Below are 24008 nucleotides of genomic sequence, written 5' to 3' on the forward strand. Positions count from 1 at the left end.
TTACTTTTTATCTATGCTGAAATTACAGTGGGTTTGTGTCGTCGCTTCAGCTCTGATGGTTTCCTCCCCCCCCCCCCCGGCCCGGTGCCCTCCAGTAGCACCTATAAGACTAACAAAAATTGTGGCAGGGTATGAGCTTTCGTGAGTTCAGTATCTAGTATCTGAAGAAGTGAGCTGAGAGCTCCTACCCTACCACAAATTTTGTTAGTCTTATAGATGCTACTGGACTCCTGATCTTTTCTACTGCTACAGACAGACTGACACAGCTACCCAACTTGAATATTGTTATTTACTGAAGCTTTGAGGAGGGAGCAGAACATTCCGCAGTGGAGAATTCCAAAACTGTAAAAAGAGATGCTGAAACTCTACCAATTGACTGTTATTGTATCAACATGTTTCACAAGGCTAGTATCTTTCCGAGGCCCTCTTGTTGAGTACTGGAGAATCCCATAAGTAAGAGAAAGTGATCCTCGAAGAAATTGCAGCGTTTCAAGTTTGTGCAAAAGAGAATTTGCCAATTCAGCTTCAGGCTTCTGGTTCATCAGACGGACTTTCCCCGGAGCAGCCGCCGGGGCAAAACAAGGTTGCTCGACCCTGCCCTGTTCATTGAGGACACGAGGGGCTGGCTGAGCTCTAGGGCTGCAAATACTCTCCACGGCTGCATTCCAGTACAGGAATGGCAGTAAAAATAGCTTCTCTTTCCTGGCTCCCACTCTCCCACTTCACCACAGTCCTTACAGCCTAGTAACCAGGGAAACGCAGGTTCTAGTGGGTCTTTTAGATGTTATTCCACGTGATGAGCCCCCACCCCTTGGGAGTGGGTCTTTTATATGGGCGAGATGGTTGATAGGGATCTCACACACTTGAGGAGAGCCAGTGAAGGACCCCCCGCCCCAGTTCAGGATCCAGATAAGGTCAAGTCTGTCCCTTCTGCAGAACCACCATTTCAGTGCAATCCTTTGGCGAGTTGCTCCAGTCTAAGCTCATTGAAGTCATAGGATTGCACCGTTTGCGTATGAAGGTTTTTCATCATTTGTTATGTCCACTGCATTTTTTAAATTCCTTCCTGCAAAGCAAGGGAGTGACTGTAGGTATGTTTCTTGATTCTTTAACATACTGATTCCACATTATTAAATGCACATGCTTATGAGGGAGTAGCAAAATTCAGAATAAAACCAGAGTCCAATGTTTTTCTCCATCAGTGTTCCCTTCATCGGATGCATCGGACTGTTAATGCATCATGCCAATGTATGCCTAAGGCAACCACTATTAGACTGGGGTGGGGGGTGGACAGGACATAGGGAACTATCATTATAACCCTACCCTCATTATGACATTGTGTGCGTGTGTGTGTGCACAAATGATTTACTATTTATTTATTTACAGAATTTAGACCCCACTTTTCCGCCCTCATCAGGCCACCAAAGGGGCTAACAAACATACGTAATAAAAACATACTTTAGAAACCATTAAAACCAAACAAAAATGCATCATTAAACCTGTTAAAACCAAGCTAAAATACACATACAGTGCAATAAAAGTCAAGAGATCCAGCTTGGTGTAGTGGCAAGACTCTAATCTGGAGAACCAGGTTTGATTCCCCACTCCTCCGCTTGAAGCCAGCTGGGTGACCTTGGGTCAGTCACAGCTCTCTCAGAGCTCTCTCAGCCCCACCCACCACACAGGGTGATTGTTCTGAGAATAATAACAAAGAGCATTAGCAAAAATCTAATACAGCATTGAAGAAATGCTGAAACAGAGCATCAGCAATTCTAGAGAGCCAGTTTGGTGTAATGATTAAGAGCGGCAAGACTCTAATCTGGAGAACCAGGTTTGATTCCTCACTCCTCCGCTTGAAGCCAGCTGGGTGACCTTGGGTCAGTCACAGCTCTCTCAGAGCTCTCTCAGACCCACCCACCTCACAAGGTGATTGTTGTTGTGGGGATAATAATGGCACACTTTGTAAACTGCTCTGAGTGGGTATGAAGTTGTCCTGAAGGGTGGTATATAAATCATATGTTGTTGTTAAGAACAGGGTAGGAAGGGAAGGATCATGAGGGAATGCCGGACAAAACCAACGGAAGTCTTCACTTGCTGTTGGAAGATGGCAATCAAAGGGGGACAGGCCAGTCTCCCCGTAGAATGCATCACCCTGCATGCTCCATTCCATGCGCCCAGGGGCACTCTAGTTCAGAGGTGGAAGGCAGGTTTAACCGAAGTCATTTTCCCCTTAGGAATGAATGGTAACCTTTCTTTTGTAGTGGAGAAGGAAAGGGGTGCCTTCAGGGGACACCAGTCCATGGGGAGGTCAAAGCTGGTCCCCTGCCTTGGTGACCCCAGCGGCTGAGAATCCAGTTGGCACAGCCCCATCATGGTACCCATCTGCGTAGCTGGAAAATGTCCGTGTCTCTGCATCGCCCAAGCTCGGTCATGCTATGTAGATTTCTCTTTAGACATATGTACCTGTCAGTATAAATTTCACTCGAGTGCGGGATCTGGTCATTTCCCCAGGGCAAACCTGCCCTATAGACATACATCAGTTTTATACCAGTTTACCTGTCATGGTTTCCTCCAGAGAATCCTGGGAGATACAGCAAGGCGAGGTCCTGTGAAATCTGCTATTAAGGATCACTGCCCTTGTAAATCCCCCATGTTCTCTGGGGAGCGATAACGAATTGTGAATCAGTCTAAATCTATATGTTAGGCATGCTCTCCGTCACCGCACGTTATTCACAGGCAATAATTTCCATGTAAATAATAAAATGGATCGCAGCATGAAGCAGCCCTGAAATACAGGGGGAAATGCCTAATCAGAATAGTTCAAATATTCCTGATTTTCAGCAGTGAATAAAAAGCAGGCAGGGGGCAGGCTGACTCCCTTTGTTTTGCGTTTTCGATGTAGTACACTGAATCAGTTCCCGGGCCTTGCTGGCGTTTTTCTGCCAAAGCAACCAGGGGTCTTGTTGCTTCTTAAAGACTAACTAGGGTTTTAAAGGCTAAGTCCTAGAGAATGCGCATGGGTCTGTCCAGGAGAATTATACTGGAAAACGGGTTGTACTCTTCAGCGTTCGATTGCAAAAGGAAGGATCAATCGGCAAAGCATTTTCTTCGGGTGATGGACATTCTAGTCTCATTTAGTCTCATTTTTTGAGAGGTAGGGAGCTGTTGGATGTTACGATTGGTGGTTGTGGGAAGTGCCGTCAAGTCATAGCTGATTTACGACGACCCCCTGCTGGGCTTTCAAGACAAGAGACTAACAGAGATGATTCGCCATTGCCGGCCTCTGCAACCCTGGTCTTCTTTGGAGGTCTCCCATCCAATTTAATAACAACAACAACAACTGTGCTTATATACCACTCTTCCAGACAGATTAGTGCCCCACCCAGAGCCATGAACAAGTTAGTGTTATTATTATCCCCACAGTTACTAACCAAGGCTGACCCTTCTTAGCTTCCTAGATCTTGCCTGAGCTATCCAGGTCAGGGCATGTTAAGATTAAGATTGCTTTAAGATTCGGTGAATTGTGTTCATTTGATGATAGTTCTTGGTTCAAGTTCTAGTTCAAGTTAGCCTTTATTGGCATATAGCAACAGTTCACGTTATCCACTTACAAAAAAGAAAAACAAGGTTCAACGGATAGTTCTTACTTGCTTTCAGAGCCCGTTGTGATTATCTCAAGTAATCCTTACAGCAACCCTATACGGTGGGCCAGAATTATTATCCCCCTAATGCAGATGAAAGACTGAAGTGGAGAACAATTGGCTTGTGAATGAAATAAGGCTTGAACTTACTGGTTGCAGAGTCCTGTGATTTTTAAAAATGTATTGACGTTATTTATATTCCACCTTTCTCACCGAGACTCAAGGCAAATCACATAGTGTGAGTCAATACAATTAATGGTGCTCAGACATTCAATAATAATGCCGTAGGATATGTATTGCAGAAATTTGAGTCCTAACAGGAATCTGATACAGAAACAAACAAAGCATCAGCAATTAGACTTGGCACATTCAGTGATGCCGAAGCTACCCAAGGGGTACACAGTAGTATAACCTGCAGCCCCTGACCCTTAACCAAAGCATCTCTCTGAACCATTTCCTTACAGTACAACCTTCCTGCCTGTGTAAAAAAAAAACCTCCTGAATTAATTCAGTTTTGCTTAGTTTATGAAAAGCCAGGAGAGTGGGAACTTTCCTTTCCTCTTCAGGTAGTCCATTCAATAAGGTGGGGGCCACAACGGAGAAAACATGTGCGGTCAGCTGTTGATTCCGCTCATTTGCAGGGTGGTGCCTGCAGAAGGTCCTGCTCAGGTGAACGAAGGTGCAATGGTGGAGCGTAGGGAGAGAGGCCATCCTGCAGATATGAGGGACCAAGGCCACGCAGGGCTCGTGATTAGAGATGGGCACGAACAGCAATAGGAACTTTAAAAAGCCACGAACAGCCCAATCTGCTTTTCGCAAACAAGCTGTTCGTGAGGCCCCATTCTAAACGAACAAGTGGTTGTTGCAAGCCTCTTTTGTTGCTGTTCGTCAAGCCAGACAGTCTGGCACCTGCAATCAATTACCTTGGCAACGTAGGCAGGGACTGCCTAAACTCTTGAACTGTCACTCCAGGTCACCACCCACAAATCTGTGTATGCTGGAACTATGTATAGTATTCCAGATCTGTAATAAACTTCCAACAGTTATTTGTTTATTGGTGTACTTCAAATGCTGTACTCTTTTTTTCCAAAGACGTTCGTCCCTCTGCAGAGCCTGTGGGTCAGTCTCAGCTCCTAGTCTGGGTACCAGCTTGTGCACGTTAGCCAGTTTGGTGTACTGGTTAAGAGCAGCAGGACTCTAATCTGGAGAGCCGGGTTTGATTCCCTATTCCTCCGCTTGAAGCCAGCTGGGTGATCTTGGGTCAGTCACAGCTCTCTCAGAGCTCTCTCAGCCCCACCCACCTCACAGGGTGACTGTCATGAGGATAATAATCACACACTTTGTAAACCGCTCTGAGTGCGCATTAAGTTGTCCTGAAAGGCGGTATATAAATCAAGTGTTATTATGTTATTATTGTCGGGGATGCTCTAGGCTGTTTCTGTATAGGGCAGGAGGTTAGACTAGATGGTCTGTAAGGCCCCTTCCAGAAAGAGCCAGTTTGGTGTAGTGGTTAAGAGCACGGGACTCTAACCTGGAGAGCCGGGTTTGATTCCACACTCCTCCACTTGAAGCCAGCTGGGTGACCTTGGGTCAGTCACAGCTCTCTCAGAGCTCTCTCAGCCCCACCCACCTCACAGGGTGATTGTCATGAGGATAATAATCACACACTTTGTAAACTGCTCTGAATGGGTGTTAAGTTGTCCTGAAGGGTGGTATATAAATCGAATGTTGTTGTTATTGATTTCTTTTTGCTACAGCTTTTTTCAATGATTACAGTTGTGACCTGATAATGTAAACATAGCCCTTTCACCTCAACTATCCTTTTTAAAGGATGTTCTCTAGTCGGAGAGGGGGTGGTCTTGAAATAGACCAGGGAATTGCAAGTCTGAGAGCACTTTTCTGGGAGTAAGCCTTATTGAATAAAGTGAGACTCACCTTGTGAGTAGACCTGCTTAGGATTGCTTCTTAAGTGAAGTGCAGGCTTTAAGCAAACACGGGTTACCTTGCTCGGGGGCGGGGGGTAACTTTGCGGGATGTTTTATACACACAGTGGGAACGCAGCGAACACAGGTCTTGTTTGCTTGCCAGTTTATTGGTGAAAGCAGAGCAGCTCTGGCAAAGGAAGAACTCCACATGCCACTAAACTTTAATTTCATGCCCACTGCGTTAAATCAAACGCTAGTGTAGATACACATCTGGATGTGCATTATCCAATACAAACACATGGTTGAGAAAATTGTGTTCCCACTACCGGTCAGGTTCAGGCATCGTGCTATCCGATTGCCAAACTGTGGCTTGGAGATTGGAAGCTCTCATGCTCCCCGCCCATCCTCCTTCCTTCTCTTCGGAGTCATGGGCTTCCCCACCCCCTTTCCATGGCTTGTGATACCCGTGTGTCCAAATCACGAAAACTACAGTCAGTAACCAGAAATTCTCCAAGCAGCGATTTGCCAAACCCCTTTCAAATAGTTCTTTGGAGTAGTAGATTCCCTCCAACGGTGATTCACTCTTTGTGGCAAGAGATTGTCTCCTGGGAATGCTAAGAATGGATGGTTATGGATATCTAAAGAGTGGTTTTTACAGAGCTTCCTTTTTACGGCCAGTCTGCAAAGCGCAGCGCTGCATAAATAAAAGACTTTTACTGCCTATCGAGGTCAGGACAGCTTTGTAGTTCTAAGAAAATAAATAATGCCTTGCAATTATTAGAGAGCATAATCTTTTCCAAGAACCACAGAGCTCTTTACACAAACTAACAGGCTTCAAACCTTCTCAAGGAGAAGGAGACATACCATAACATCCATTCCCTGAGGCCCAAACAGAGTGAGGGAAGCAGAAATTCCAAGATATACTAAACTGGGCACTGCTAGCCAGCGTCCATATTCCAGGAATACGAAAATTCGGTCCAAACCTCTAAATTCTGTGACTGGAATACATGTAAGCCTGTTAGACATATATTTACATATATGTTCTACCATTTGGTTGGTCTTTTGCGGGAGTAAAATTAGTTGTTTTTTGTTTAGTCTTGGGAAGGGTTGGAGTGGAAAATTAGAACTCATGGGAAGCTGTTTAGGGGTCAGGCGCCAAGCTCTAAAAAGCCATGGGAAGGTTGTGGAGATTTATTGTATAAAGATGTTCAGTAAATTTTGAGAAGGCATCTGCCAACACCTTAACCGCTGCAACACTGTACAACATTAGACTGTCGAACCGTGCAGTTAAAAAAGTGAAGCACCCTTAAGTTTGCTTAAGAGTGAGCAAGGCTCATTTCGAGGGGGAACGTGCAGGAACGCAGTTCTGGCAGTTCCCCCAAGAGGTCACATGTCAGGTGACCTCGCCCACCTGACCCTCAGCCATTTTCGGCCCGTTTCAGCCTGGATTGGGGCCAAAATGGCCCAGATCGGGCCTCTGACAGGTGGTGGATCACTCTCCCACTCAGCAGCGGCCCAGTCCTGACTGTTTTGGGCCCCATTTTGGCCATTTTCAGCCCCTTTTTGCCATTTTGGGCCCAATTTTGGCCCTGAATGGCCCGGATTGGGTCCAAAACAGCCAGGATAGGTGATGCCAAGGGGTGTGGCATATGCAAATCAGTTATGCTAATGACACACTTCTGGTGATGTCAAGGACGTGGCATATGCTAATGAGTTATGCTAATGAGTTCCTCCAGCTCTTTTTCTACAAAATGACCCCTGAGAGGGAGCAATGATTTCCATCCATTCCCTCCTTCCACCGTAGCCCGTTGGGCTCACCAATGTTTTGTTCCCATGTTTTGGCAGAACAGCGCAGTGCGGATCTGCTGTTGAAAAGGAAAGATCAGCAGACATCCTCATACCCCATTAAGAAAATGTAAATGCCCTCAAGTCTTCATAATGTGGCTGAATGCAGGCCTTTTGCTTTAGTTGGAATGGAGGAACTTCCGCCTCACCTGACACGTTGAGCCTTCTAGTTTTCTTCTTGGAGCACACCAAAGCATTGGAGTTGGATCAACTCAGGGTCTAACATGACGAGATGCTCTAAAATGAGATGTCGGGATCTTTCCAGTGAGGAATATAACAGCCTTGCAGTTTGGATCAGCGCAGGACGAGAGCAGGTTTAACTCTTCCGAAGCCTTTTCAGTTTTGCCAGTGGATGTTGTCGCCACCCAAACCATCTCTGCAATGTTGTTAGCTGAAGAAGGGAGGAAACACAGGAAAAGAGACTGTGTCGGTTCCCGAATCTTTCTGAACGAATATCCTGGGGCAAGTGTTTCAGTCCATGGGTGCAGGGCAGGATTGTTTCCACTGCCACCTTGCACAACAACTAGGGTGGCCAGGTCCCCTTATCATCCCAGCAGGATGGGGGGAACCTGGTCCTTATTAGGGTTGATTGCCTTGTGTGCACAAAGCGGAAGTGACATCATCATGCCTGCCAGCGAGCATGCTCCCATCAGGCAGAGGCTGGGAGTGGGAGATTCCCTGCCCCTACTGGGGGGGACATGGCAGCCCTAACCACAGCCCCAATCCCAATTGGGGGCCCCACAAGGCTGTCTTAAAAAAAAAGTTGGGGATGCTCTTTCATGGATTTCCCAGGGTCTGGTTTGGTCCTTGCCAGTGGTAGCATCTGAAATACTGGGTTACTTTTGCAAATGTTGCATTAAAAGACTAAAGATGGGTCTTAGTGATTGCTTTCTCCCTTTTCTGTTTTTTTTGTCCAGCCCTCTTGGCTGTGCATTAATTCTAATTGGCTGGGCATTAATTCTCATTCTAATTAACTATAATTGGGGATTGCTCATTTCCCTCCTTGTGCCCTGGGGGTGGGGGTGGGGGGAGCACGCCAGGGATCTTGGTAGCCATGGGGCCTGATAAACCAAGCAAAGTGCTGCTGTTGTATATTGATAAAATCATAGAGTTTGAAGGGTCCTCCAGGGTCATCTAGTCCAACCCCCTGTATAGTGCAGGAAATTCACAACTACTTCCCCCCCCCACTCACACACCCGGTACTGCTGCTCCATGCCCGGAAGATGGCAAAAAACCCTCCAGGATCCCCAGCCAAACTAGCAGGGGGGAAATTGCTTCCTGATCCCAAAGTGGCAATCGGCATTACCCTGGGCGTGTAAGAAAACTTCAGTGGCCTCCTTAATGAAAGAGAAAGGGAAGTGTGACGTTGACAGCCGCCATGTCTCAGCCTAGCATGTTTTGCAGAGTTGTTGTGAGGATAAGATGGGGGGGGCACACCAGATCTTGTCCCGATGGCCTTAATGGCCAATCTGCCTTTGGATTACTACGTACACTGCTCTGTGCTCCTGGGAGGAAAGGTGGAGTAGGAGGAAGAGGATCTATCACACACGTAGTAAAGAGTCCAGTAGCACCTTTAAGACTAACCAACTTTATTGTAGCATAAGCTTTCGAGAACTACAGCTCCCTTCATCAGATCTGTGGCTCTTGAAAGCATATGCTACAATAAAGTTGGTTAGTCTTAAAGGTGCTACTGGACTCTTTACTACTTCGTCAGATGCAATCTGATGAAGAGAGCTGTGGTTCTCGAAAACTTATGCTACAAATAAGTCGGTTAGTCTTAAAGGTGCTACTGGACTCTTTACTATTTTGCTACTACAAACTAATACGGCTAACTCCTCTGAAGCTATCACGCACATAGATAGCCAACCATTAGTCTATTCAAGCCAACGGCACGTCAGTGTCATTTGTTTTCATATGATGCTTGGGTTTGGTCGTGTGCTGTGAAGGGTGTAGTTGTTACCACAGCCCTGCGAACATGTGAACATGCAGTTTCAGGAATTAGCTTACTTGTTTGCACAGGAAGTGAGAACAAGGATCTCAGCCTATTGAGGTGGCTGTGAGTAGCTACGAATCCTCAAGAAAAGGACAACTGAAATAGAGATTAAAGGTTTAAAAAGGAATATGAGAGCCGCGAGGTAGCCAGGTGGCAGAGGCATTGCGTTCTGAGACAAGCCCTCAGAGTGGTAGTGGCCGATTTAATTGAGGAAGCTGAAAACAGAACTGGAGCGAGCTCAGAATAAACAAAGATAGACGAGATTCCACAGCTTTGGACCTAGCTTGGGCAGGAGGAGCTAAAGTACCTATAGGCATTTCCAGCATGCATTATGTACTTCTTTACAGGCAGGGCTTTTTTTCAGCTGGAACATGGTGGGACGGAGTTCTGGAACCTCTTGAAAATGGTCACATGGCCAGTGGCCCCGCCCCCTGATTTCCAGACAGAGGGGAGTTTAGATTGCCCTCCGCACCACTGAGCGGCACGGAGGACAATCTAAACTCCCCTCTGTCTGGAGATCAGGGGGCGGGGCCACCGGCCATGTGACCATTTTCTCCGAGGGCAACCCACTGAGTTCCGCCACCTCTTTTCCCAGAAAAAGAGCCCTGTTTACAGGCAAACAACTGGTGCAAGAGTAGCGATAAATCACACCATGGCTTTATCTCTTGAGCTCAGATCAGAACTGTGAGTTCGCCGTTCTTGGTTTTATCTAACCGCACTCTCAATTTGATTAGAAACTCTGTGTCTCACGAAATTTGCAGTCTCAGGAGTCATGCATGACAAGCATTTCACAGAACGAAGAACATGTGACAAAGAATGCATTAGAATAAACTAGCCAGATCAGGGGAGCTGTCTGGGAAAAATTCGTCAGTGGCTCTCAGTAGCTTTGCCCCACACATCCATCACCTTTTCTTCCAAGAAACGGACCCAGCTTCGATGTACTGATACTATCCATGGATAGGGTTGCCAGCTCCCTATACCCTCCTGGCAGGGGAGACAACCCTCATGCCAGCAACAAGGTCTTCAAGCATGCATGCACTGTGGTGCATGCTCAATGATATCACTTCCGGAAGTGACATCATCACGCTGGTCACAGGAGTACTCCCGTGCTTTGTTTGGGGACAATTCAGCCCGTTTGGGACCTAAATCAGTCCCAAACAAAGCTCAGGAATGCTCCTGCAGCCAATGCGACGATGTCACTTCCAGAAGTGACATTGCTGCGCCTGTTGGGAGTGTGCGTGCGGCCCAAGTTCCTGAGGTGTCTGCCAGTGGCAGGCAACTTCCAGGAGCTTGCCACTTCCCGCTGATCACTGGTGGTTCGGCAGGCAAGGTGGCAAATCCCCGGGAGTTTGCCCCCACTGGCAGGCACCTGGGAACCCTATCCACAGGCATGGTTGAGCTAGGAAATGAGAAGGAACCAAAGAACTGAGGCTCTGTTTTAGCTGATCCACTATAAATTAAAGTCTAGGTGATACAAGAAGAGAGGTGCAAGATTCTGATCCAGTAGTACTGCAAAGCCAAGTTGATTCCCAGAGCATGAGCTTTCGAGAGACAAGGCTGCCTTCGTCAGATATGAGGAGAGAGAAAATAGGAAGCTCTTCTTGTTTGACCAGGCCACAGATGAGGAAGGCCTCAGTGATCTTCTCTTGTCCAGAAGGCAGAGACCTCTTTCTCCACTCTACTGGAACATCCTCCTTAAGGAATTTGCATAATTCAGCAGAATTCTGTGTCTTTACTGTAGAGGAACTGGAAGGAAGCTCTCTTAGTTTGAGCTGGTCTTGTGTACACAGAACGTGGAATTCTCCTGTACCGGTGCCCTGTGCTCTGCAGGCAGGCCAGGCCGACGCTTCTCTGGAGTAAGGACTCAGGCTTGGCTGACTAGGCTTGGGAGTGTAGGCTGGAGCTGAAGGCAGGGAACTGGAGAGCAGGGCTTGCACCTTATGGACCAATTGATCCAGCAGTGCAGCCTTCTCCGGGCTCAGCCCAAACAGGTCAGGATCCTGTGAAGCAGCACGCCTCTCGGAGCCCCCTTCTGGGTCCAGACTGGAATTGCTTGCTGCCAGCCGGACACTTCGCCTCCTTTGTTCTGCCTCAGCCCAGGCTTTCTGTCAACATTCCTCTTGCAGAGTGGGAGCAGCTCCTGAGGGACTATAGGCCCGAATTTGCATCCTGCCTGATGGAGGCCCAGTGGCTATCTCAGAGGTCCAGGGAGAGGTCTCCCTTGCGGGTTCTGGCAGGGAGGCCTCAAGCTTTTCCTCTGAGCCCTCCAAGATGGAACCACTGGGCCGGTCAGAGGGAGCCATGACACTTTCTGACCCCGAGAAAGATCATTCCCAAGTAATGGGACCTGCTTGGAGGCTGGAGGAGCCAGGGTGGTGGGGAAAGACAAGGGGATAAAAGCGTGCCTTCTTCCTTTTCCACAAGAAGTGCCTTCTGTGCACAGATAGGTGGATAACGTCAGCGCTTCCTGATAACTTGTTCTCAGTTTCTATAGACTGGTTGCCCCGTCACCATAAATGCTGACTCGGTGGAGCATGTGAATCACGACTTTATCATGGCTCTGTCACGTGGTAAATGTGGTGCCTTTCCCTTCTCCCATGGCACTAAAATTCCAACACAAGATCCAGTTTGAGCCATGTGATGAGTTGTGTCATGAGTTCGAATGACTAACTGATAGAATGTTGACAGCTCTTGCAGCTGGTGATGTACAATAGGGGTGCTCTAAATTTTTGGGTCAATTACATGGGAATTTTACGTGTCCAGGCAGTTGTAGGATAACAGTAGCCGTTTCCACATGTCCTAAAAAGAGTGCCCCACTCATCGAATGATGTCAGCTTTTTCGTGAGATTTCCGATGTCTCCATTTCCAAAATGGATGCAGGCAGTTTTTGTGGCACCTCGAAAATGAAAGTAAAACTGCCTGCATCCGTTTTGGAAATGGAGACATCAGAAATCCTGCCAAAAAAAAGTCACAGTGTTCGGTGAGCGGGGTGCTCTTTTTAGGATGTTTGGAAATGGTCAGTGTCAAGTGCATAAACAACAAACTATGGAATGACTCCACACACCACAAAAACTACCTTGTTCTAGATAGTTTTCATCAGGGGTCGTTTTTTAGAAAAAGAGCTGGAGGAATTCATTAGCATAACTCATTAGCATATGCCACACCCCTTGACATCACCGGAAAAGTGTCATTGGCATAATTGGTTTGCTTATGCCACACCCCCTGACATCACCTATCCTGGCTGTTTTGGACCCAATCCTGGCCATTCAGAGATGAAATTGGGCCCAAAATGGCCCAAAGGGGCTGTAAATGGCCAAAAAGGGGCCCAAAATGGTCAGGATCGGGCCACCGCTGAGCAGGAGAGTGATCCACCACCTGTCAGAGGCCAGATCCAGGCCATTTCAGCCCCAATCCAGGCTTAAACGAACCTAAAATGGCCGAGAGTCAGGTGGGCAGGGCCACCTGACATGTGACCTCTTTGGGGAATTGCCGGAACTGCGTTCCTGCGCATTCCCCCTCGAAATGAGCCCCGGTTTTCATTGTTTTCAGCATGGGAATCAGGTGATTTTTCTGAGTCCATTTTAGGGGTACAAGACCTCCAGGGCCCTTTGCTGTGTTGTAAGAATTGGATCACTGGTTCCCCTATCTGAAAAATGACAGCCTTTCTTTTCTCCTTTCTTTTCGTACCAGGGCTATCATCCATTGCCAAACGAAGCTGAAATTGCACACACCAAAAAATTATTCAGGAGGAGGAAGAACGACCGGAGGTAGGGAAAAGATTTCTGAAATGTATTTTCTGAGTACCTTTTTTTAAAAATCCACTGGTTTCCGTGTTATTATCTGCACCAAACTTTTATGACACTAAAGTCGAAAATCCCGGGTCAATATTGCCTGTTTAATTTATGGAAATATAAGGGCTTGTCAGGAGCTGGCTGGTAACCAGTGTGAGCAAAAGCACAGCCAGTAACCAAAACTCTGGAGTCCTGGGAGCTGAGAACCAGATTGCGTTACTGAAAGCCATTGAGCCTCTTCCCCAGCCAAATATTTGCAACTTTTTGTGTAACAGAAGTGCTTGTACAATGGGGCACGTAAGGTTGAGAGCCAGAGCCTGGAAAAGTGGATCAGAGAGAGAAGCTGAAGGTGGAAATCCAAGTGTCAGCACTTGGACTTCCAAAGAACCAAAGAGTCTATACAAGGATTTCAGCCAATAACTGGCAAACCTGCTGGTTGCGGAAAGCTTTGCTCTGACCATGTTGAGAAAAAAAAACTATAGTTCCTGGGGTGTATGCCACAAGTCAGATGCCAGTATGTCTTAGGGTAATAAAATGCCCTTCTCTACAGAGTTTGTGGTGGCAAAAGTCAGTACGTTTCACAATGTTCATAGCCTAGGTAACTAGGGTTGCCAAGTCCCCCAACCCCCTGGGCGAGAGGTTGGAGGCCCAGCACCTACCTTTAGGAGTACCTCTTGTGCATGTGCTCTGTGCACGCACACTCCCGGCCTGTGTGATGACGTCACTTCTGGGAAGCAACGTTATTGTGCAAGCCATGTGCCTCCCTGTGAGCACTCCCATGCTTCACAGAGGGGGGGGGTTGAATCTGGCCCGAATTGGCCCGAATCAGGCCGCTGCAGAGTGTGGGAGCGCATCTGCACTCGGGAGGTGTGCCCCCCCCCCGGCCAAGTAAATGGTTTTGAGCAATAGAGGGAAGTATGTTGAATATTCCTAATTTTACTTTATTGGTATGAAAGATTGGTAATGTTCAATGTACTTTTTTTTTCAATTGATCCCTACTGTACATGCAGTGTCTGTATTGAGTTCTGCTTTCCTGTAGCAAGTTTCTTATTAAATTCTCTCTGTGCTCCATCATGCATCTTTGATAGAGAGCTGGATAGAAATTATTTAAAATAAATAAAAGGTCGGGAGAGCTGTTTACAGCTATGCTCACAGATCTTCTGCACGGCATATAACTTTGCCTAACCCCCATTTGGGGTTTGATGCAAACAGCCATCTTTTAAAATCTTTTTTTTTAAATTTACTATTGCAGCAATACATCACTTCCAGAGTAGTTTTAAAATATAAACTGGTGCACTCTTAAACTTTTGACTCTGCTGATTTAAAAATTGACTCCACAGATTAATCCATTGAAGTTTTGATCCTCCCAGTTATCACAGATGTATTGCCGTGCATGCAATCCGCTCGCATTTTGCTGGATGTGATAGAACCCATTGGTCCTGTCTGACAGCTTCAACTATATGAATATAAATTAGGAAAAGCACATCTCGGTCTTTTGTTTGTTTGTTGGAGCTCATCACTCCAGTGGCCTAATTTAAATGTAAGCTGTTTTATCCTGAGTCAAGGCATTATAATAATAACATGATAATAATAACTGTGTGCTTACATACTGCCCTTCTGGACCAGTTAGTGCCCCACTCAGAGTGGTTAATAAAGTCAGTGTCATTATTATCCCCAAATACAGCTGGGGATCCGGGCGGAGAGGAGTGGCGTACCCAAGGCTACCTGTATATATACATACTTAGGGTTCCCAAGCAGCAGGCAATTCCCTGGGGATTCCTGCTTCTGCCCGCCGATCACTGGTGTTCAGTTGGAGAAGGCAGGCCTCCTGGAGCTTGTCCACCATTGCCAGGCTGGCCAGGGGAGTGGCCACACGTGTGTGCTCCTGCTGATGACATCACTTCTGGAGTGACCAGAAGTGACAGCACTGTGCCAGGGCCGATTCTTAAAGAAACACTTCTGGCACAATGACATTGTTTTCAGTTGCACTGGACGTGACCTCATAGGTGGGAGCGTGCATGCTTGAGGAAAACCACAGGGGTGCATACCTGCTTCCTTATCCTCCCACCGGTTGCAACCCTATGCCTACTGTTTGAAGCTCCCTGGAAGAAGAATAGGGTATAAGCTAAAAGAATGCTGTCTGCTAGCAGAGTCACCAGCACAGGTACCAGGCCCTGCAACAGACCCAGATGCCAGCTCTGCCCTTATATCTACCCAGGAAATACAATTACAGGACCCAATGGCGTCAACTACACTGTCTCTGGCTCTTACAACTGCTCATCCTCCAACGTGATATATGCCCTCATGTGCCAACAATGTCCATCTGCTCTGTACATTGGACAAACCAGCCAACCTCTGCGCAAAAGAATAAATGGACACAAATCTGACATTAAAAATGGCAACATCCAGAAACCAGTGGGAGAACACTTCAATCTACCAGGACATTCCATCAAGGACTTAAAGGTCACTGTACTTCAACAGAAACCTTTCAAAAACAAAATCCAAAGAGAAGCTGCTGAATTGGAATTCATATGTAAATTTGACTCAGTCAGGCTGGGATTGAATAGAGACTATGAATGGTTATCTCATTATCAGAAGTAACTGACTTCCTTAACAGAAGCAAACTCCATATCTGCTCCTCCCTCCCCTCTCCACCTATATATCTGACCAGTTTTTTCTTGCCCTCCATGCATCTGACGAAGAGAACTGTGATTCTCGAAAGCTTATGCTACAATAAAGTTGGTTAGTCTTAAAGGTGCTACTGGACTCTCTTTGATTTTGCCTCTCCTTGGGGCTCTGAGCTCTGTTGACAGGCACCTGTTGGCCCAGGGCTGCCTGACCAGAGAGAAGGGCTTGACAGTCTCCCTTCCCAATCTTCTTCAGTTCTCATCCTTCATTGCACCATCCGGCTTGTCAGCTTTGCTCGTAAATTGACTACTCCAAGCAGGCCTTTCTTCATGAATAGGCCATCGCTCTTTGAGGAGACTTTGCTCTTGTTCTCAGGTGTGATGTTGGGCGCCTGTAGCTGGCGTGTCCTGTTCATCTCCCTCAGCACAGCCTCCTGTGAGGTCATCTCCGGGTTTCCCAAGTAGTTTTAAGCAAGCCAGGAAGGGTGTGGGGTGAAGTTTCCAGACAAGCAGTTCATAGTGAAAGAATGTAAAACTTCAAGAAATAGTCTGTGTTACAGATCTAATCTGTGCCATTATAGCTCATATTTGCCTAATAGCCAGTTTTAATTGTAAAATGATAAAAAATATAAGTTTTTAAAAAAATAAGCATAGCCTGTGTTTATTAGCTGGGTGCATGTGGAAAAATAAGGGAATGATCTATTGTGTCTTTAAAGATCAAAGCCGCCCCAAGCAAACCTCATTTGTTAAATAACAGGATTACAAGCTTGTTCTTAGCTTTCCAGCGCACTTTTTGCCAGGTGAACTTCCTACTGTTAATTTGGCTTTATACTGTGGAACTTGTCTGATTCTTTCTAGTTTTGTTCTAAAATTCTTTAATTAATTTCACATCTTGAGGAAACAACACTATTCCTGTCAACCAAAACTCCTGCAGCAGATACCGGCAAATTTGTTTTCCTTTTTTTTTTTCCAGAAAGCATTTTGTAAGATGCTTGTGACCTATTTTGTTCGCTCACTTCCACTTTTGATTAGGTTGCCTGGGGTTAAAAAAGTAGTAAAGTCCTGTTTCCTACTTGAGTTAAGTTAGCAATAGAATAAGGGACCCCTTCTTCCGATGCTTATCTCACTCAACTGAACCGCCTCTGACCTAAATCCTCTCTCCTGAGGGATAGGATTGGCCCGCTAGTGTGGCTTCTTTTCTTTTCCTATCCTTCCCCTAGCTAGACACGGACTCTGCAAGCAGCCTAGAGAGATACTGAAAAGTGATGGAAAGATGGAACAGGAAACGAAACGATGGAACAGGAAACGAAATGATGGAACAGGAAATGAAACGATGGAACAGGAAATAGCATCCGCGGCATTGGTGGATGAGTTAGATGAGATCGCAAGCCGATTGGCAGAAGAGTAGATGGAGTATTCCATCCCGTCACACTCGACTCTCCATTTGGTACGGTCTACCAGCTACTTTAGTGACGGATGAAAGGCCCGTCTCCTCCTTTGCAACCTTATTGTCCATGTAGTGGGGCAACAGGCTTGCACGTGTCTTTCCCCCATTGCACATCTGTTCAATTCGTGCAAGCTTTCATCTGCAAAAACGGGGTAAAGGACCTACAGAAATTTGGGAGAAGGCTTGGAACATATTTTAATTTGCAATGCTTGCACTGGTCTTTATACAGTGTTGGTAACGTGGTTCTCTACGCTTTTCCCCCTTCCCCATTGGCCTTGGTTTTACAGTCCCTCGAGAACTTTAAGGCACTTGCTCTGGTGATCTTTTATAATTAAACTGCCTTTCCTCTTGTGGCTACATCGCTTTGTGATGCATTTTCAGCCAGCATGCCACAAGTGGCATTGTTCCAGATGGCTTCCTTTTTGAAGTGTGTTACAAATGGCATTGTTATCTTGTTTGGTTTACCTTTAAAAACATATTACAGGAAGTCCTAGTCGCTGTGGTCCTACAGAGGCAATCATATATCTAATTCTGAAACGGGCACCAAGAGTGAGGATCAAAGAACCTACAAAACAGGGTCAGGTACAGCCTGGAGAGAGTTTTGTGCAAATTGGGGGGGGGGACCCAGGTTAGCAGAAAAATCCCAGAATAATAATAAAAATGTGGAGGGGTGAAATCCCACCAAAATAGAGCCAGATCATGACACAACCCTATGAATGAAAGACCTCCAAAACATCCTATCGTTAACAGACTTGCTCAGATCCTGCAAACCGGAGGACGTGGCTTCTTTTATTGAGTCCAGCCATCTCGTTTTAGGTCTTCCTCTTTTCCTGCTGCCTTCCACTTTTCCTAGCATTATTGACTTTTCCAGAGAGTCTTGTCTTCTCATGATGTGACCAAAGTACAATAGCCTCAGTTTTGTCATTTTAGCTTCTAGGGAGAATTCAGGCTTGATTTGATCTAGAACCCACTTATTTGTCGTTTTGGCTGTCCATGGTATCCGCAAAACTCTCCTCCAGCACCACATTTCAAATGAATCCATTTTCTTCCTGTCGGTTTTCTTCACTGTCCAACTTTCACATCCATACATGGCAATGGAGAATACCATAGTTTGGATTATCTTGATCTTGGTTCCCAGAGAGACATCTTTATCTTTAAGGATCTTATGGAAAAGGGGAGGGAAAGAGGCAACAGAGAATGGTGTAATTGGGGACCAATAGAGAATGGATGGGATTTTCCTCTTTCACAAATTTTGGAGGTCCCCACTTATGACTATATTCTGAATAGCTTTCATCTGAAGGCTTGTTCTATACGTCACACCTTGCAGAGGAAACCAGATCTGGGCAAGTGGAGTAGTTAAGAGAATGAAATTTGGGTCATGAAGCTCCAGTTTTAAATCTTACCTTAACTAAATTCAGGGAGTGACTTGAGGCAAGCTGCTGTCTCTTGGGCTCAGACTCACATCTGCAACACGGGTGCGTGCTGTAGGTTTTTGTAAGGGTGAGATGAGTTTTCATAAGGATTACCGAAAGGGCTCGTATCCAAACCATTGCTGCATGGAAGGCACACGGAGTTTCCCCAAGCTCTTCTCTATTCCTGCACCCTCCCTTCCATCGCCCGGAAAGATCATTCCTGTGGTTGTGGGATGCATGCAGAGGAACAGCTATACCAATTGGAAGTAGCTGGAGGGGGGAGAGACAAGAGGATGAAATCCCCCCCCACCGTCCTTGGAACTGCAGTTGTGGAAGAGGGAGCAGAAGGGATTTCAGCACCTCTTGCCACTCCAGCCCTCCCTCCCACCACATGGGTTCCTCAGCCCCAGTTCAGAAGAGGTTGCAGGATCAGAGAGGATCTAGTTCCATGCACGGATGGTTGGATTACAGGCAATTTACAGACAGAATTAAGTGGCTGGGGCTGGAATTTAAAGAGGGGAAATAAATGTGGAGGGAGGAATTCTATTTAACATATGCAAAATGGCCTGAACACATGGTCACGCATGAAGGTGCCTTATACTGAATCAGGCCATCGGTCCATCAACATCAGTCATCTACTTAGATTGGCAGCCACTCCAGGGTCTCGGGGAGAGGTCTTTCACATCATCTCCTATCTGGTCCTTTTAACTGGAGATGCCGGAGATTGAACCAGCCAGCAGGGTGGCTTAGGAGTGGTGATTTTCAGTGGGGAAAGCATAAGAGGAAACAGTTAAATAGCCCCCCCCCCTCACACACACACAACTGCCTTCTCTAGCTAGGCACCTCAAGAGGACTTTCTATGATTCTATCCTGCACTGGGCAGGGGGTTGGGCTAGATGGTCTGTATGGCCCCTTCCAACTCTATGATTCTATGACTTTGCCAAACAGTCTGACATTGCAGCTGTATTCAGACTCAAAAAAAATTCCCACCGACCAATTCTAAGACAAATTCTAAGGTAGGAGGATAATGTAGCTAGAGAAGGCAGTTGCGGATTTAGATGTTAGTAACCCACCTTTTTGACTTGCTTGCAGTGCCCGTTTCCTTGCGTCGTAATCTTTACACGTTTTGTAATGTGATAACCGAATTTTGTAAAGCCTTTTCGATAAAATGTTTTTTAAAAATTGTGTGTGTGGGAGGGGGAGGATTATGACACTACGTAGAATTTGTTCATTTTCCCCTGTACTGTTGGAAGTGGACGTGGACCCATAATTATTAAAGTCAAATTTTATAGACTGAAGGAGAAATTAGGACTGGGGGTGTGAAGTAAGAGAGAGCTATTATATTCTACAAAAGCATGAAGCATACAGGTTATCCGTTGTTTTCATTATGTCAGCAGAATCTTTATTGAATGAATACAAGGACATGGAGACCCTGAGTGGAAATTAATAAACTGCCAACTGAAGAGAAGAAACCCTTTCAGCCATTCAATACGTGCCTCTCACACAGTTCTTTGATACCAGACGTCATTCTCTTGGTTGTGGCAAGCCAGCCAGATTTAGAGACCACAAAAATCTTATAATCCTTCCTTAAACTTCTTGTTCTAGTGAGGATAAACCTGTGTCTGCATAAAATAGGATGTATCCTTCACCCAGTGTGCTTCAAGGGACAGGGAACAGTATGAATTTCCTATAAAATAGGGACATTTCTCCTATGTGACTGAAATATGACAGGCAGAATTCCTTGGGTGGCAGGCGTCATGTCCTAACGGGGTGGTTCTCCTTAGTCATCATGTAGAGAGGGGGACCCCAACCATTTTGGGCTTGCAGGCACCTTTGGAATTCTGAAACTGGTGGGCGCAGCCACAAAATGGCTGCCACATATTATCTTCAATCATACCGTACTTGTCTTGTGGTGGCAGCTGCTGCCAAAGCCATATTTTAAAAAATTGACCCAGCCAATCAGAAGCCTTACTGGGTAAAAGCCGTCACCTGGCCCCACCCACTTTCTAAAAAGACTTGGCAGGCCCCTGCAAAAATATCAGCAGGTGCCATGGTGCCCACGGGCACCGTGTTGGGAACCCTTGGTGTAGAGGGATGGATGCTGAGCAACTTCTAGACCTGGGGTGAATGGGTGTGTAAAACTGTGGCCGCCACCAGCAGTATAATGATATCTGGAATGGTGTTAAGTAAGAACCAAGAATCCCCATCCATGGGTCAAATATTAATAGACTGAGAAGTAGCCTAGCCAGGGCTTTTTTCCTGGGAAAAGAGGTGGTGGAACTCAGTGGGGTGCCCTCAGAGAAAATGGTCACAAGCTGGTGGCCGCGCCCCCTGATCTCCAGACAGAGGGGAGTTTAGATCACCCTCCGTGCCGCATGGCACAGAGGGCGATCTAAACTCCCCTCTGTCTGGAGATCAGGGGGCGGGGCCACCAGCCATGTGACTGTTTTCAAGAGGTTCCGGAACTCCGTTCCACTGCGTTCTAGCTGAAAAAAAGCCCTGAGCCTAGCAAAGAAAGAAATCTCTGCAGGGGAGTGAGCTCTTTCTTCCCTTAGCGATGTTGCATTATTGGGGGGCATTGCCGAACATAGTGATGCTTATTCCAGATAAAAGTCAAGATTATTGCCTTATACTGTATCAAACCCTTAGTCCATCAAAGTCAGCATTGACTGCTCATACTGGCAGCATCTTAGGTGGAGGTCTTTTGCATTGCCTACTGCTTGTCCCTTTTCACTGGCCGTGCTAGGAGTTGAATCTGGGACTTTCTGCATGCAAAGCAGAGACGCTCCCACTGAGCCATAATCCCCCTCCGAGACCATAGGCAAAAAGTCACAGGAGAGACAGCACAGTTGAAATAGTGTTAGTCTGCCTGTAGCCAGCAGCAGCGCCAGGGTTCTCAGTGCTCGCAGCCAGCCGGCGGGCCAGGTGCCCCCGCGCGCGTGCACACACACACGCACCGGCCTGCGTGATGACATCACATGTGATGTGATCATGGGAGCGCGCGCACTGCTGGCCCAATTGCTGCGGTGGGCGGCTGGGATGGTGCACGGGTGGCCTCCGAGCTCTCCCGCTCGGTTGCCTGCGCCGCTTCAGATGCCTGCCCATGGCTGTTGCACCCAGCCAGCAGCGTGTGCTGGCAGCGGCGGTGGCGCAGGGCGGGAGGGATAGGAGGCTGCAGCTCTGTGGCGTGCGCTCCCACCCCCCGCGCCTCCTCTGGTGCTCCCTCAGGCACCCCATGCCCTGAGGCCACCGCCTACCTGGCCTCAATGGGCGCACCGGCCCTGTCTGTAGCAGCAGAAAATAGCAAAAGTCCAGTAGCTCCTATAAGACTAACAAAATTTGTGGTAGGGTATGAACTTTTGTGAGTCACAGCTCACTTCTTCAGATACCGGTACCAGGTATCTGAAGAAGTGAGCTGTGACTCACAAAAGCACCTATACCCCACCACAATTTTTTTTAGTCTTATAGGTGCTACTGGGTAGTTGAAATCGAGGGAGTTAAAGGGACTCGGGGCTAAAAATCAAAAGCCAAGAGAAAATAAAACATTGGTCTAGCTGCACACAGCCTCTAGCTTCATCTAAAATACCTTGTGTCCACTGGGGTAAATAATGGGATTCAACTTTTCCTCCTCTGGCAGGGCAGAACTAAGAGCCAGTATCTTAGGGGGTTCCTTTGAGTAGATTATTTGAATTTTGTATCCCTCTCATCCCACTGTTTTAGTTCCAGGGAGAAACGGGGGGGGGGCTCATTCCACTCATCTAATCTCAGTCAGTTTAGGGTCACTGGGGAGCCATTCACAGTTAGTTCGAGCTAGATGGCCCCAGCTATTGTATTTCCCCATGTCTTCCAGACTTCGGGGGCTCTGTGCCGTTCTCCTCAGCTATGCTACCCGCTTACCCGCTGAGTCTTCCTGTCAGCGAACACCCTCTTGGGGTTTGGTGACACAGGCAACCAGCTCCATTTTTAGACACACAGCGGAAAGGGATTTCAGGAAGAAATGACGGTTCTGTCATCGCAGAGGGGAGCAGCCCCTGAGAATCTCATCTCGGTTGGACGGAGAACAAAGACGTTCGAGCCAGAAATGTGTTTCCCATTGAAACAGAGGAGAACGAAGCAAACTGAAAAACTAAACTCAATCGCTTTTATAACAAGTTTGATGAAAATGAATCGCAGTATTGTCAAATAAAACGAATACCGAAGGAAAAATGCTTCGTTGCTAATACCAAGGCCGGAAAAGAATGGTGGTGGGAAGGGGGGAAGTGTTAAATTGAGGAAAGCTGGAAACCTGTCGGGAAGATCTCTTTGTGGATAAGCATTGATGTTTGCAAAGCTGTGGTCCTCCGTTTTTTTCATTCCTCCTCATTTCCAAACTCAGCGAGTGAAATCCAGTGTACCAGATTTTTATGGTGGGCTGCTTTATTTGGAGTCAGCAAGAATTAAGATGCGCTTGGCCATCTGGCCCCGGTGTGCTTGGCTTGGCACACAATGGCACCCACTTCCGCATATGCAGTAGCCTACGCTTGGCATTTCTGGTGAGCTTTAAGGGGGAGGGGGGAACAGCCATATCTACCCGGTGGTTTACTTTCTGCTGACATAGCCCAAAGCTCCTGCTTTTAAGACCTAGGCGTCGCTGTTTACTTTCTCACAGTGTCAAAAGGAGAAATTCCTGGCTAGCTTTGCAGTGCCAGTCTGCGGTGTTTCGCACTAGTGGTGAGCAATGTAAATTTCACGGATGAGTTGTGGGCCTGATCCAGATGTAGCCGCTTCTACTGTAGGAACAAAGAAAGAGATACCTGATTAAGTGATATGGATGGACTCTATTGCAGTACCTTTGATTGGTCTGCAGGGAGTTCCAAGCAACATGTCAGGGCGCCTGGGCTGGAGATGTTCTGAGAAGAGGGCCATTGAGCCCAATATGGAGATCTACAGTTAGACTGCTCTGCCTATACCTAAACAATGAGTTTCTCAAATTGAGAAGCCAAATCTAAAGTGAGCAGGTTTGTACGGCCAAGTCTTGGGGCACCTTATTAGTGCCGTGCTGGAAATCGCAATACCATCTGAAGTGCAGCAGAGAGTAGGCCGGCAGCTTCCTTTTCCTAGCAGCACTGAAAGTAAATCACTTGCATCAAACTGCGCAACCCAGTTTGAGACCCTCTAGCATATCACACAGAAATCGTGTTTAGCGCCACTGCCATGTATGGCCAGAGAATGGTATTGCAGATCGCTGGCATCAGATGACACAAGAGAGCCCTGAGCATATGTTTACGCGAATGGTTGAAGCTTGGGAGTTGCACACAGCATGCACTCTGCCTGTGAACTGTGTGCCT

The 24008-nt window shown here is 46.9% G+C and overlaps 1 protein-coding gene across 5 annotated transcripts in view; it reads left to right on the forward strand.

Moving 5' to 3' along the window:
• CTIF (cap binding complex dependent translation initiation factor) overlaps nt 1-24008 on the forward strand; it is a 233608-nt gene that overhangs the window by 123863 nt on the left and 85737 nt on the right. For all 5 annotated transcript variants that reach the window (XM_054986122.1, XM_054986123.1, XM_054986124.1 and 2 more), the window contains one exon: nt 13095-13171. In XM_054986122.1, the coding sequence (XP_054842097.1) occupies nt 13095-13171 (77 nt within the window). The remainder of the gene's footprint in view (nt 1-13094; nt 13172-24008) is intronic.

The sequence above is a fragment of the Eublepharis macularius genome, chromosome 8, assembly GCF_028583425.1.
Source record: "Eublepharis macularius isolate TG4126 chromosome 8, MPM_Emac_v1.0, whole genome shotgun sequence".
NCBI lineage: Eukaryota > Metazoa > Chordata > Lepidosauria > Squamata > Eublepharidae > Eublepharis > Eublepharis macularius.